This window comes from Mesoplodon densirostris, chromosome 3, assembly GCF_025265405.1.
Source record: "Mesoplodon densirostris isolate mMesDen1 chromosome 3, mMesDen1 primary haplotype, whole genome shotgun sequence".
Lineage (NCBI taxonomy): Eukaryota > Metazoa > Chordata > Mammalia > Artiodactyla > Ziphiidae > Mesoplodon > Mesoplodon densirostris.
Genome location: NC_082663.1, coordinates 107818972 through 107832131, shown reverse-complemented (window position 1 = coordinate 107832131; position 13160 = coordinate 107818972). Strand labels below are relative to the sequence as shown.

Sequence of the window (13160 nt, the reverse complement as noted above, 5' to 3'; positions counted from 1 at the left end):
TTGACTGTTCCTGTTTTTCTCCATCTGAAAGTCTTCTGCATGGTACAGGCTGTTAAGTAGGCATGAAAAAGCACAGACCTCATTGTGTTTCACTTGAACTTACAACAGACTGTTATTTTAGCTTGGTTGCTGGCTGAAGAAAGGCAAGCAGGCCTGTTAGAAGCCAATTGGGGTTTAAGTGTTCCCCATAAAATAAAACGTGGAATTTTGGCCTACTATGATATTTTCTTTCTTGAGTTCACAAATATTTGATCTTTCTTTCAAATCTTTTTCAAAAAACTGAGATGGAATTGCAAATGCTATGCTCCCCAAGTGTGCTAAAGCTGCCCCAGAGCCTTAGCTGGTGTTTTGACTCATAGCTCTACTAGGCAGAAGCATCAAATGGATTGAGGAGCAAACCACTTTGAAAGAGGCTGCAAATCTAAAGTTTGTTTTCCAGATTTGAAAGAAGTACCCATAAAGGTAACCTGCTACAGGCTTCCACTCTCTATTCAAGTTCAAGTCCTGAGCTCTGATGGTGAGCCAGCACTCCTATTTAGCAGCAGCTAATACGGGACACCTGCTTCATTGAGACGGAGACGACCCTGGCCATTTTGGTCTAGAGCTACCCAGGCAAATCCGAGTTAGGATTTTAAAGAAGTAGAAGCTGAATGATTATCTGGCTAATCTGAAAATCATCCTGAAAATTACTCCTGATTTTTGACACTTTTTTGTGGGATAGGCGTTTGCGGGAGGTGGAGATTTAGCCATTTATGGTGATTTAGTTTATCAACTACTTACCAAATCTCTACATGACAATAAATGCAGTTAAGATGGAATACACTTTAGATCAAAAAGCATATGCTGCTTTTTCACATTAGAGATTATCATGATTTATGTATTAATTAGCACATTCTCAATCAAAGCATGTCAAGAAAAATGATGCCAGGGCAGATTGGCAAATCAGAATAAAGTGATCCTTTATTTCATATCTGTTTCCTCTTCTCTAGTAGGTTTGTCCAGCTGGTTAACATAACCATCAGTTACAATCAACTTTATCTAGGTAATTTTCATAGAACTAACAAGGCCCCCGATATAGCAAGGAGATCCATTGCAAAGATAAGCTTTTTTTCACATGATTTACCCATCATTTCATTTCCAGAGAATCACAGGGAATTCTAGAGATCATCTATCAAGCCTTCTGTCTCCAATCATATGAGCATATTTCAATAGAACCAAGCTTATGTTTAAATAACTTTTATTTTAGGGCTGCAAAGAAGTCTTTCCTTGGCAAGTAAATTATAACAATTCTATTACCAACTCGCTTTAAAAATTCAATTCCTTTTTTTCTTCTCTATCACTAGTAAAAGTGAGTCATCATTTTGCAGATATTAATGCCAAATCTATTTGGAGACAAATATAAAGCATGTTTCAGTCAAGGGGCAACTCCGGGAAAAAAGCATGAAGCTTTTTTCCTCTTACTGCACCATTTTCTCCTATTGCTATTCCTCCCCTCTGGACCTCTGTGCCCTCCTGTTATCTTTCATTTCATCTTACAGTCAGAAAAAGATAAGATAAATGTATTTGCTGAGGTGTTATCTTCTCTAGAAAATATTAGTATTTTAAGACAGCATACATGTTAGAAGCCTAAGAAATAAATCTCTAGCTGTGGAATTTCAGGCAGTAGGGTTGACTGAAATTTAGGAGGTAGTACTGGGGTAAGTGCTTCTCTAGGTCACACTTGGTATATGGCCACTGATATGACCTCCATATAGGGCTAACCCTGCAATGAAACTTTCTCCAGGATAGGGAATTGTAAGTTTGCTATAACCATTTTTTGGGGGGTGGGAGGGGCTGTGTGTGTGTGTGTGTGTGTGTATTTGTTTTATTCCTTAATTATTTCCATTATTCTCATCCTACTCTTTGCCAACCTTGCTGGAGTGCTATAAGACATCTTTTTCTTACCTTGTTTGTCAAAGACAGAAAAGAGAATTCAGCTCAATAAACATTCAAGGGGTCTAGAAACTGCTGGCTTGCTCATGAAAGGTTCTCTAAGAAAGACCTCCAATTCTAGAGTGATAATGGCCCCAGAACAGCCATATCCAACCCTGTCTGGGGATCATGATTAGGGAAGGAGTTAGCTTGTGAAGGTGGAGGAGGGTCCCAGGCTAACAGAATGGTGGGTGCAAGGTTCGGGCCCTAAGAAGTATGTGTCTATCCTTCAGAAATCACAAGTGTTGGGGACAGCTGAAGTTGGTGCCGGGAAAAGCAGGAAAGGCAATGGGGCAGCAGGCAGTGGTCACATAGGGAAGAGCCAAGGATGCCATGCTGTGGAGTATGAGCTTCCTCCTGGTGTTAACAGAGACCAGATGGACAATTAAGTAGGAGAGAGGCATAGTTAGATTTGTGCTTTGTAGGAGGGAAGATGATGGTTTGAAGACGATGAGCCTGGAGGAAAGAAGACATGTCAGGTGGCTATTTTGGGTTACCCAAGTAAAAAGTGATAAAAATGACAAGGTCTTGAATGAAATCAATGGCACCTGGGGGCAAGATGAATTCCACAGGGGTGCAGGAGAGAATGCAGATGAAAGACCATCCCCCCGCCCATATTCCATCCAGGGTAGTTTAGGAATTCTGGCAGCTCTGTGAGGAAGAGACGGATGATGGCTGCTTTTGTTCACTGCAGTGCCCAGTACATGGAGGGTGTTAAATAAGTGTTTGTTGAATGAGTCAGTAAGCACAGTTCCTCTTTCCAACATAATATTCAGAACCATTTTCCAACTGTATGGAGCAACCATATCATTCTTTGCTTCTCTGAAGAAGTTACAAGAAGAGCACTCAAACCAGGAAGCCCAACACGTTAATGTTTTGTGTACCTAAAATGGGGACTCTTCCCAGCTAAGGGGGTGGAAATGTCTGCCCTGCTTATTTTGGGCAAGACAGACTTTGATGAGCTCAGGTCTGTGATTTTAAATGTTAGGCCAGATTATAAAGCAATAAAAGAATTATGGGACATCTTAAGGAAATTCTTTTGGAATGTTTATCAAAGTACAGATAGAGGCTTTAATACAAGTTACTTCAGGAAACAACTTCCTACACTACTTGGAAGAAGGGACAAAATCGGAAGGGGATATCTTTAAATTTGCAGGACTCTCTAGTTCAATGGAAGCATTTTTTCCTGATAAATATTCTAACACTGATAAGGAGGTCTGTGCGGGACTGTTTTTGCCAGGACTGAGGACAAAGAGCTCTTTGATAGCCTTCACGAGTTGCTAGGCAATGGCTGAGTGATCGTGATAAACTTCAGCTAAGCAGCTCTAAAGAAATGTTCGTGCATTTAATGCCTGATGCATTATACCCACGGCCTCCACGTGAAATCAGCATTCACTAGGCATTTGTGATTGCATGAATGCAGTAAATAAATCATCCGGGGTGTCATTATTTCCCCTCTCAGAGATCTAACCCAAACTCCTTGTCTTGCTTAATTGTATATATTCCTTATACAAGTATTGCAATATTTGGGGCGTTAATGAATGAAGGAAATGATTTTGATTTGATGTCTTTTTCCCGAGCAACGAGCTACTAAATATCTGTTAGAGCAAAGAGTGAGATTTGTTAACAATCACTGGGCCTGGTGATTATAGGAGAGAGGAACTAAATTATTTAGTCATAACATTGTCTCTGCTTTTCTAATCCTCTGGACACCTGAAGAAGAGGTGTATGGCAGTGTAGACAAGTGACTCCCTGGCCTATCTACCTCTGCCCACACAATGACTTCCCTGAGGGTCATGAGTGTCTTCCTGCCGGCCAGGAGCCGGTGCTACCTCATCTTCCTGCTCCTAGCACCGAAGCACTGTGGTTGCATACAACGTGGAGATACTCAATAAATGGTTGATAAATCAAATGTTTTCTCTTTCGATACCATAAATGTTAAAGGAAGAAGGAACTGCTATATTGGTAGCCAAGTTGAAAAAAAATCTTGATAAATAAATAATGTAAATCAGAGATGGTTGTATTTGCAGTGGCAACACAAAACACCAGAGAGCATGGCCTGACTTAGTCCGGGCCCAGATAAAAGCAAACAGAATGGAATGCCAGGCAGATTAGGGATCTGGAAGCTTGGCTTTTACAACAGCCTTTCTTTTGGGAGGGCGAGCCCCCTCCTCCACCCTCACTTTAGGGACCCCATGTTCTGCTTTTAAATTACTCCTTCCTCCAAGACTATGTGACAGACAGACATATGCATGTGTTAACACATTTCCCACCCCTCCTGCCCCAATATCTTAAAGGGTCAAATAACGAGTCATTTGCACTTGTGGCTGATTGGGTGCAAAGCACGTTGATTAAAACTCATGTGCACTTGAATCTGCACTTCTATGTCACTTGACAAAGAAAGGTGGGTCTCCCCTTACTATGACAATTCAGGCATCACCGATCAGTGTCCGAAGCAGCAGCTCCCTTACTCAGCTGGTCAAACTCGGTGTGTGTGGGGAAACTTAGAAAGGGGGGCTGTCCTTCTGGAGAGGTGCTGGGACCACTGCAGGCCTGGTTCTGCTTGCTGGGAAGAGTAGAAAAGCTGGCCTCTTCTCATGAAGTTGCCTGCAGTGTTTCCTCTTTCCAGTGTCCCCCTTCCTGGCTGGGCTCAGACGAGCACCCCACCTCTCTTCCTACTCTCCTTTCCCCTCCTCATCATTATCCATGCCTTGCTAGTCCCACTCTCTTTCCTAAGACTCCTAGACTTTGCTTTGGCATCTTAATCTCTTTTCTCTCAGTTTAGCACTTAACTTTTTTGTTCTGGAATGAATGTGTCTCTAAGCCTCCTCTAGTCTTCTGCCACTGGCTATGAGGTTTTCTGTTGCAGAAATGCTCCCCTGGACTCCAACCTCTTCAATCACTAGAGTAGCAAGGTAGAGCAGAAGCCAACCCACAGATGGGTAATTGTCCCTGCAATTACTGGGGTAACTTTTTAAATAACAGACAGGGCCAACAGGTAAGGTTGTGCAGGTTGTACACTGCACAAGAGCCCCTGGCTAAAGGGCTAAGTTAGAGCAGAAATCCAGCTCGTTGCATTCTACCACCAAGAAGCACACCCTGAGGGAATTCCAAACCTTTTCCAAATTTGTCCAAATGGTACTTTATGAGCTAGCAATGGCTCCATCCTCCTCCTCATGCACCCTCCAGATTGTCATTTAGTATGTGTGAAGTGGGGATCAGGAATATATGAGTTATATGAGTTAAAGGAGTTCCCCGGTGACAGTGATCTTAGCCAGGGTCGGGAACCAGCCTGGAGACTGCATATCCTCCCAGACAGCTGGAATGAAATCCTGATTAGCTGTAACACTCAGCAAAGAGGTGATCTAGCTGACTGAAGTCAGAGCAGAAAGGAAGGGGAAAAAAAAAAATCAGCGTGTTTCTACTGTTTTGGGGAAAAACTTTCTAAGCATATCACTCCACTACTCTGGAAACATACATACACACACACACATACAACTAATTATATTTCACTGACACCTGGGATTTCAGAATAATGATTTTGAAGAGTCAGTCTCATTTTATTAGACTGTGTGTGTGTGTGTGTGTGTGTAGCAGAGGTGTGGGAGAAGGAGCCCAGGACACAGCCTATATTTTGTTGATGTTTCATTTTTTCCCTTTTAATGCAATCTGCCTCTGTTCGATAAAGAAACCTATTGGCTAAACACATCAATACATTAAGGTTTTAATTAAAAACATATAATAAAAGTGCACGTCTCTTCTTTTGAAAAATGCTACATTTCTTTTGGAAATAGTAACTGGGATGTCAGATGCAAATTTTGGTTAATATTTATGGTAGTACATTTTGAAAACTTATTTTATGACTAGGTAAAAATGGGACTATCAATTATAGTAGAAATAAATAAGAGTCTTGTTTCCTTTAAGAAAAAAGACCGTCAAACATTAGAAAAGAGAGTGAAGTTACAAGGATGGTGATGAGCCCCTTGGTGAGAAAGCAAGCTGACTTCCTCAGTGTATCATGTCAGTGCCTGACTTCCTCAATGTGGGTATGTCAGTTTCTTTGCAAAGAGGGATAAAGGTCTCTTGACCCTTCTTGCTGGATCCATACTCCTAGGCCAGATCAGCCTCTCCCCATCCTCAGCGGCTGAGCACATTTGGTACCTCTACAGTATCTTGATGATTTGGTCGAGGGAAGAGCCCAGGTCCCTGTGTTAGATTTCATTGATTCCTTCACAAAAGCCTCACTGTCATCCCACATACTTGCTACCCTCTCCAGCGATTCTCAACATTTCACCTAGAGCAATCTCCACAATAAGGAGGAAGGAAACAGAATCACTTGCTTCCCTGGACTGAGGTTACTTATTTTGCCCCAAACCTGATATCTAAAGGAAAAGCAAAGCTTTCTTCCTATTTTGAAATGTCCTTATGAGGTACTTACTCAAAACAAGTATGTAATGAAAAATGATGAGTCTACCCAGTTTTGAAAATGAAATGGTGTTCTGTGTACATGATTAAAACTCATGTGCACTTGAATCTGCACTTCTATGTCACTTGACAAAGAAAGGTGGGTCTCCCCTTACTATGACAATTCAGGCATCACTGATCAGTGTCCGAAGCAGCAGCTCCCTTACTCAGCTGGTCAAACTTGGTGTGTGGGGGGAAACTTAGAAAGGGGGGCTGTCCCCCCTTTCTACTCTTCTTTCCTTTAGAAAAATAAGACAATTCTTGATCCAACTATAGGGTGTTTTCCAGAACTTCAGGAACTTTCTTTTCCTCTACATATGTTTGCTTATACAAGTGTGTTCTGTTGTGTGCAGGGGATAACTGCTCTAAAAAATGTCTCCCAGCAGTCTTAGATACTTACAGACCAACAGCCCATGCAGAAGACCCACAGGAATTAGACATTGGAGCCATGAAGCAAAGAGATGGTGGGCAACAAGTGATAGAACAAATGAAGCAGCACAACTTCCTCCCCTTTGGAGAAGCAGACCAGTCACAGATGGACAGAGGATTACAAGATTATGTTGTGTGACAAAGCCACTGCATCCCTACAGGAGCTCCACAGGTCTAAGGCCAGATGGGATCATTTGTCTTACCCCATGACCCAGACTATGGAATGCAACTAACATATTTTCTAGCTGGCTTCAGGCTAAATCATATCTCCTGCTTTTCTCATGTTTGTTCTAAATCATCAAAGCAGGTGGATACTTGATCAATGACTGGTGTGTTCAGGAACATCTCACATTTCCTCTATATTCATAAGACTAAAGTAGATTTGGTGGAGTATGGCCCAAAACAAATGATGTGACTTCTCTGTTAGTTAGGTTCTGAATTTGCCAGGGGGCTAAAATGCTATTTGCTTCACTGTGTTCTTTGAGAACTTAATACTGGTCACTACATTTGAGAACTTCAAGAACGCTGTGAAGTTACAAAATCTGGTTTAATCCCTGGAGGGATGTAGTTTTAACATTTAGTAATTAAGAGCCAAACAGAAACATGGGAAGGTAGAATTTCACATTGGGAAGTCAGTTATCTCAGTCTTTGCAAGTCAGGGAGGAATTAGAGGGCTAGGGAGTCCTTGTTTCTGTGGGTAGCTCCTATTGACAGAAAATGAAGTCTATTACACAAGCCTTGACCTGTTCCCCAAGGTAGCTCTCAAACACTAGAAATCAAGCACACTACAGTTTTTCTCAGTTTACTCCTGCCAGAAGCCAAAGAAGCTCTCAACAAATTCCAAAGGGCTGAGAGACACCACTGCAGAGGTTACTGTTGGCCTCCTACATTCAAGGATCTGAATACTTAATATTGATAAGTTGACAGTATTACTCTCATGGATCTATTTATTCAATCCTCTTTAATTTTACACCTTGTTTCTTTGCAGGAGTTAACATGATGATCCTAAATACATATGGAAATTCAAAGGACCCAGGATAGCCAAACAATCTGGATAAAGAAGACCAAAGTTGGAAGACTCACATGTCCCAATTTTAAAACTTTCTACAAAGCTACAGCAATCAAAAGAGTATATTACTGACATAAGGATAGGCATATATATCAATGGAATAGAAATGAGAGGCCAGAAATAATGCTGTCACATTTATGGTAAATTGCTTTCTGACAAGCATATCAAGACAATACAGTGGGGGAAAGAATGTTCTTCTCAACAAATGGTGCTGGGACAACAGGATACTGACATACAAATGAATAAATTTGGACCCCTACCTCACACCATATATAGAAACAAACTCAAAATGTATCGAAGACCAGAATGTAAAAGCTAAAATTATAAAATGCTTAGAAGAATACTCAGGCATAAATCACTGTTATCTAGGATTAGGCAATGGTTTCTTAGATTTGACACCAAAAGTACAAGCAACAAAAGAAAAAAATAGATAAACTGAACTTTATAAATATAAAAATTTTCTGTGGCAAAAGACACCATCAAGAGAGTGAAAAAATAATCACAGAGGGAAAATGTTTGCAAATTATATATCTGAAAAGGGACGTAGAGCTAGAATATATAAAGAGATATTACAACTCAATAATAAAAAGACAAATAACCCAAGTTAAAAAATGAGCAAAGTATCTGAAGAGATATTTCTACAAAGAAGTTATACAGATGGCCAATAAATATATGAAAAGATGCTCAACATCATTACTTATTGAGGGAATGCAAATCAAAAACACAATAAGATAAGATTTCACACCCACCAGGATGGCTATAATCAAAAAGATAATAACAAGTGTGGTGAGGATATGGAAACTTCATACACTGCTGGTAGGAATGCAAAATGGTACAGATGCTTTGGAAAAGAAGTGCAGTAGTTCTTAAAAAGATTAAACTTAGAGTTATCATACAACCCAGCAATTCCACGCCTAAGTGTATACCTAAAATATATACATCCACACAAAAATTGTACAAGAATGTTCATAACAGTATTTTTCATAATAGCCAAAAAGGTGGAAACAACCCAAATGTCTATCAACTGATGAATGGGTAAATAAAATGTTGCCTATCCACACAATGGAATATTATTTGCCAGTCAAAAGGAATGAAGTATTGATATATGCTCCAATATGGATGAACCTTAAAAATATATGCTAAGAGAAGAAATCCAGTTACAAAATACCACATATTATATGAATCTATACAATATCCAGAATAGGCAAGTTTACAGAAACAGAAAGTAGATTAGTGGTTGCCTAGAGTAGAGAGAAGGGGGTGGGAGGGTGAGTTGGGAGTAAATGGAGAATGACTGCTAATAGGTACTAATAGGGTTTTTGTTGTGGGGTGATAATGAAGATCTTCTAAAATTGATAGTGGTAATGGCAGTACAATTGTTTGAATACACTAAAAACCACTGAATTCTGCACTTTAAATAGGTGAATTCTATGATATGTGAGTCTATCTATCTATCTACCTACCTACCTATCTATCTATAAAAAGGTTGCTAGTTATCAGCACTGAGAACCATGGTCCTCTCATATAATTCTCAGAAGTCTTCATCCATGCTGAAAATAAATCTCAGCGTAACTTCCCTCTCTCCCCAGCACTTCCTGGACTAAGTCCACGCATGGCAGTAGGGTGTAAAAGTTAAGAGAGCTGGCTACATGGTGGGACAGCATTGGTGCAAATCCCATTTCTCATGTTTACTGACTCTGGGACTCTGGGTCAGGCCACTTAACTTCTCTTTGCCTCAGTTTCCTCATCTGAAAAAAGGAGAAAATAATATTTTCTACCTCTTAGAGTTGTAAGCCTGCAGTATAAGCATTACTTATTATTATTTCTCTAGAGTCTTCTTTGTGTGCATTTTTGCTAAAAGGTAAGGCCACTCCATAATTTCCTCAACATGACAACTCTGGTATGGAGGCATAAGAGACTTCTCTGAAAGACCCATCTTCTGAAAATATGAACCATCACTGAAGAGGATACTGGGCTTGTTACTATCAATTTCTCTTTTAGAGGACAAGTTAAAAAACTATTCTGGAGGATACTGAAGAATCACCAATATGGAAACAGCTCTGTCTTACAAATCCCTCTCTCTTCTCTAAATATATATACAAATATATTTAGACACAAATATATACAAAAGCACACACAAATGACTTCTAATGAGAATATAATTTTAAAGGAAAGTTTTGGTTCATTTATCTACCTCTAATCCTGTCTCCAGTTTAAGAGGATTTCACTCTAAGTTGGCAATCAGCATTTAACATTTCAATTTACTTACAGAAGAAATGTTCATCAATATATTCAGTTCATTCTTTCCAATATCCGATAATTTTCCTATTGCATTCCCATTAGCAATTTTTCTTAATGAGTGTTTAAAATTCTATTTTTTGGCTTCTTTTGTCTTCTTAGAACAGCCTTGAATTTATGTATCAAAAAGAAGAGCAAGATACCAATTTGCTTGGGCATTTAGTGCCATCTCCCAAGTCTATATATCCTAAGCGAAAACATGGTTCTTCTCCCAAGACCACTGTTAGTTTGATAAACTTCCTGGCTGCAACCAAGAAGCCATATAAATAAGGAGAAATTTCTACCTTGTGGTTAGAAAATTTGTCCTCAATCATATTATGAATTTTTAAGACAAATATTATTGTAAGAAATATTTCTAGTAATAAATATTTTAATATTTGCATATTAACCATAAAACTATTTAATAGTTTTGCCTCACTGAGGTGAACTTATTTTCTTATGGTTTATTTCAATCATTCTTTCCTCAATGCTCAAAAATACCACAGAGGTCTTGCTAAACCCTTCACAGCAATTCACAATTTTCCCCTCTTGATGACGTGAATTCTGATAGTTGTATTGGGTTGGCCAAAAAGTTCGTTCAGGTTTTTCCATAACATCCATACCAGAAGGCTCAAGAGAACTACACAGCAATTCACAATTTTCCCCTCTTGATGACGTGAATTCTGATAGTTGTATTGGGTTGGCCAAAAAGTTCGTTCAGGTTTTTCCATAACATCCATACCAGAAGGCTCAAGAGAACTACCCTTGCCTGATTCAACAAAAAGTCATCCCTGGATTACAGATTAATTAGGCCTAGCAGTAATATTTCTTGGGTAAAAATTTGTCTGCTTCCTGGAGACTTTACCATATTTTCATTGTTTTCTAAAAAGTTGACCTGTGCATGTTTCTCTGAAGTAGCAAGGAACAGCGCTAGGCACAAGTTGGCGTGTTTCCCATTTCAAGTAGTGTCCCTTGGTTCTCACCTGACCATCCGGGGAGGCAGCGGCAATGTCCCGTGGTGGGGTGGCAGCCATCCGCATGGCTGCAGTCACAGCGCTCGGCACAGTTCAGCCCATACGTGCCATCCTGCATGGAAGATAGCAATGAGGGATGGGAATCCCATGGTGGGAGATGAGAGGGACCTCAGTCAGCCGTTTCAGAAACAGCACCCTCCCCTCCCAAACACCTCTCAGCAGCATGCATTACAATCACCTCTTCCCAAGTCTTCTTGGTCCCCCAAATATAGGCTAGGCTGCAAGAGGTAAGCATTTTTAAATCCCTCAAACCTTAGTTTATGTCTACCATACAAATGATGAACCAACTATGCCAATATGCTGATGTGCATATAGGCAAATATAGGTAAACATGCCAATTAATTAAAAGAATCTTTATCTTACCATGAGCCACAACTCATAAAAATATTGTCTTTTTGTTCCTAAAGATTTTTATAAAATATTCCAGTACTCCTTACAGGGCATTTTTTTCCCCATTGAGGTATAATTGACATACATTTTATTAGTTTCAGGTCTAAAATATAATGATTCGTTATTTGTTTATATTGTGAAATGATCACCACAATAAGTTAACATCTGCCACCATACACGGTTCCAGAATTTTATTCTCCTACAAGGCATTCTATTCATTAGTGAAAAGGGAAGTCCCTGACCCAGATAAAGAAAGCCTAAAATTTTAAAAATAACAGTTCTAATGATGAAGATCATTTCCATAAATTGCCGAAGAGATACATAGAATTAGGAGAAATTAACATCTTTTGTCACTTTTCCTAATTAGCATCCTAATCTCCATGATGCCATCTAAACCACATGAAACATTCTGATTCAACCTCCTGAGCGAGGATGCAGTGTGTGTCGGGCACATCGCCCCCCCCAACCTGCCCTCATCCCCTCCCAGACCTTAATGTTTTCACATGCACATCCGCGTTGGTGGTCCAGCAGAGATGAGACTCTTCACGGACGTGATCATTTAGTTTATGGGAGAGGAATGAAAGTTCTGCATTTATAAGCCCTGCTCTTTTGCCAGGTCCTGACTGAGGGAGAGAACTACAAACCTCCCACAGCACCAAGCTGCAAAATTACCAAGAGGGAGGCACCGAGAACCAGCATTAAACAGGTAGTGGGTGTTAGATGGCATAATCACTTGTCTAGTGCTTACTAAAATAAAATATTAAAAAAACATTTTTAGGTTCTACTAATGTTTGTTCGGGCTTATAGGATTTAGCTTTGCTACACTGTGAGCCACTAGACCATCTTCAGCCTTTGCTGATTTATTAACGCATCTAATAATATACCAAAAAATGTACAAGATTGTGCTGGGGGTTTTGCTTTGTCCACACTCAGACTGGGAGTGAAGGGTGATCTTCAAGTCCATCTCAGAGCACTAATAATCTGTTCACTGGTGGATGACAGGAGGCAAAGCTAAGCTAACTTTGTCCTAGGGGTTTGGAGGGCATGGAATAGCCCCCAGTGAGATGCTCTCTAGCTGCCAAATGGGCTGCACTTAATGAGGAGGAAGCCCAGGGAGAAAAGTGTTCTGTGGAAGGCCCCCCTCGAGGGGGCCAGTTCAGGGGGTCATGGTGTCACCTCACCATCAGATGATCCCCGGGAGGCAGAGAACACACACCACTGAGAGAATGCTTAATGGCTCGAGAGCATAGGGAGAAAGAGCAATGGAAAAGAGGGAAGGAAACTGTCCCCGTGCGTGAGAGGAAGCAAGTGAAATGGGCTGTTACTACAGAATGCACTACCCATTGCCCACCCTGTTGGCCTGCAGCAGACTCGGCACAGGGGTTCTGATGATGGGTGTCTCCAAAGTAGGTCAAGGGAACAGAGTCAGCCTTGAACCATGGAAATCTATGGAGATTTGTGTGACTTCAGAGATATCTGTGTTAAAAGGTGGCTGTTTCCAAACCCTTCACCACTCACTGAGGCTT

General features: G+C 40.4%; 1 protein-coding gene across 1 annotated transcript in view; it reads right to left on the bottom strand.

Moving 5' to 3' along the window:
* Window positions 1-13160, bottom strand: part of MEGF10 (multiple EGF like domains 10) — a 123975-nt gene that overhangs the window by 22135 nt on the left and 88680 nt on the right. The window contains exon 12 of the mRNA XM_060091902.1: window positions 11194-11296. Coding sequence (XP_059947885.1) covers window positions 11194-11296 — 103 coding nt within the window. The remainder of the gene's footprint in view (window positions 1-11193; window positions 11297-13160) is intronic.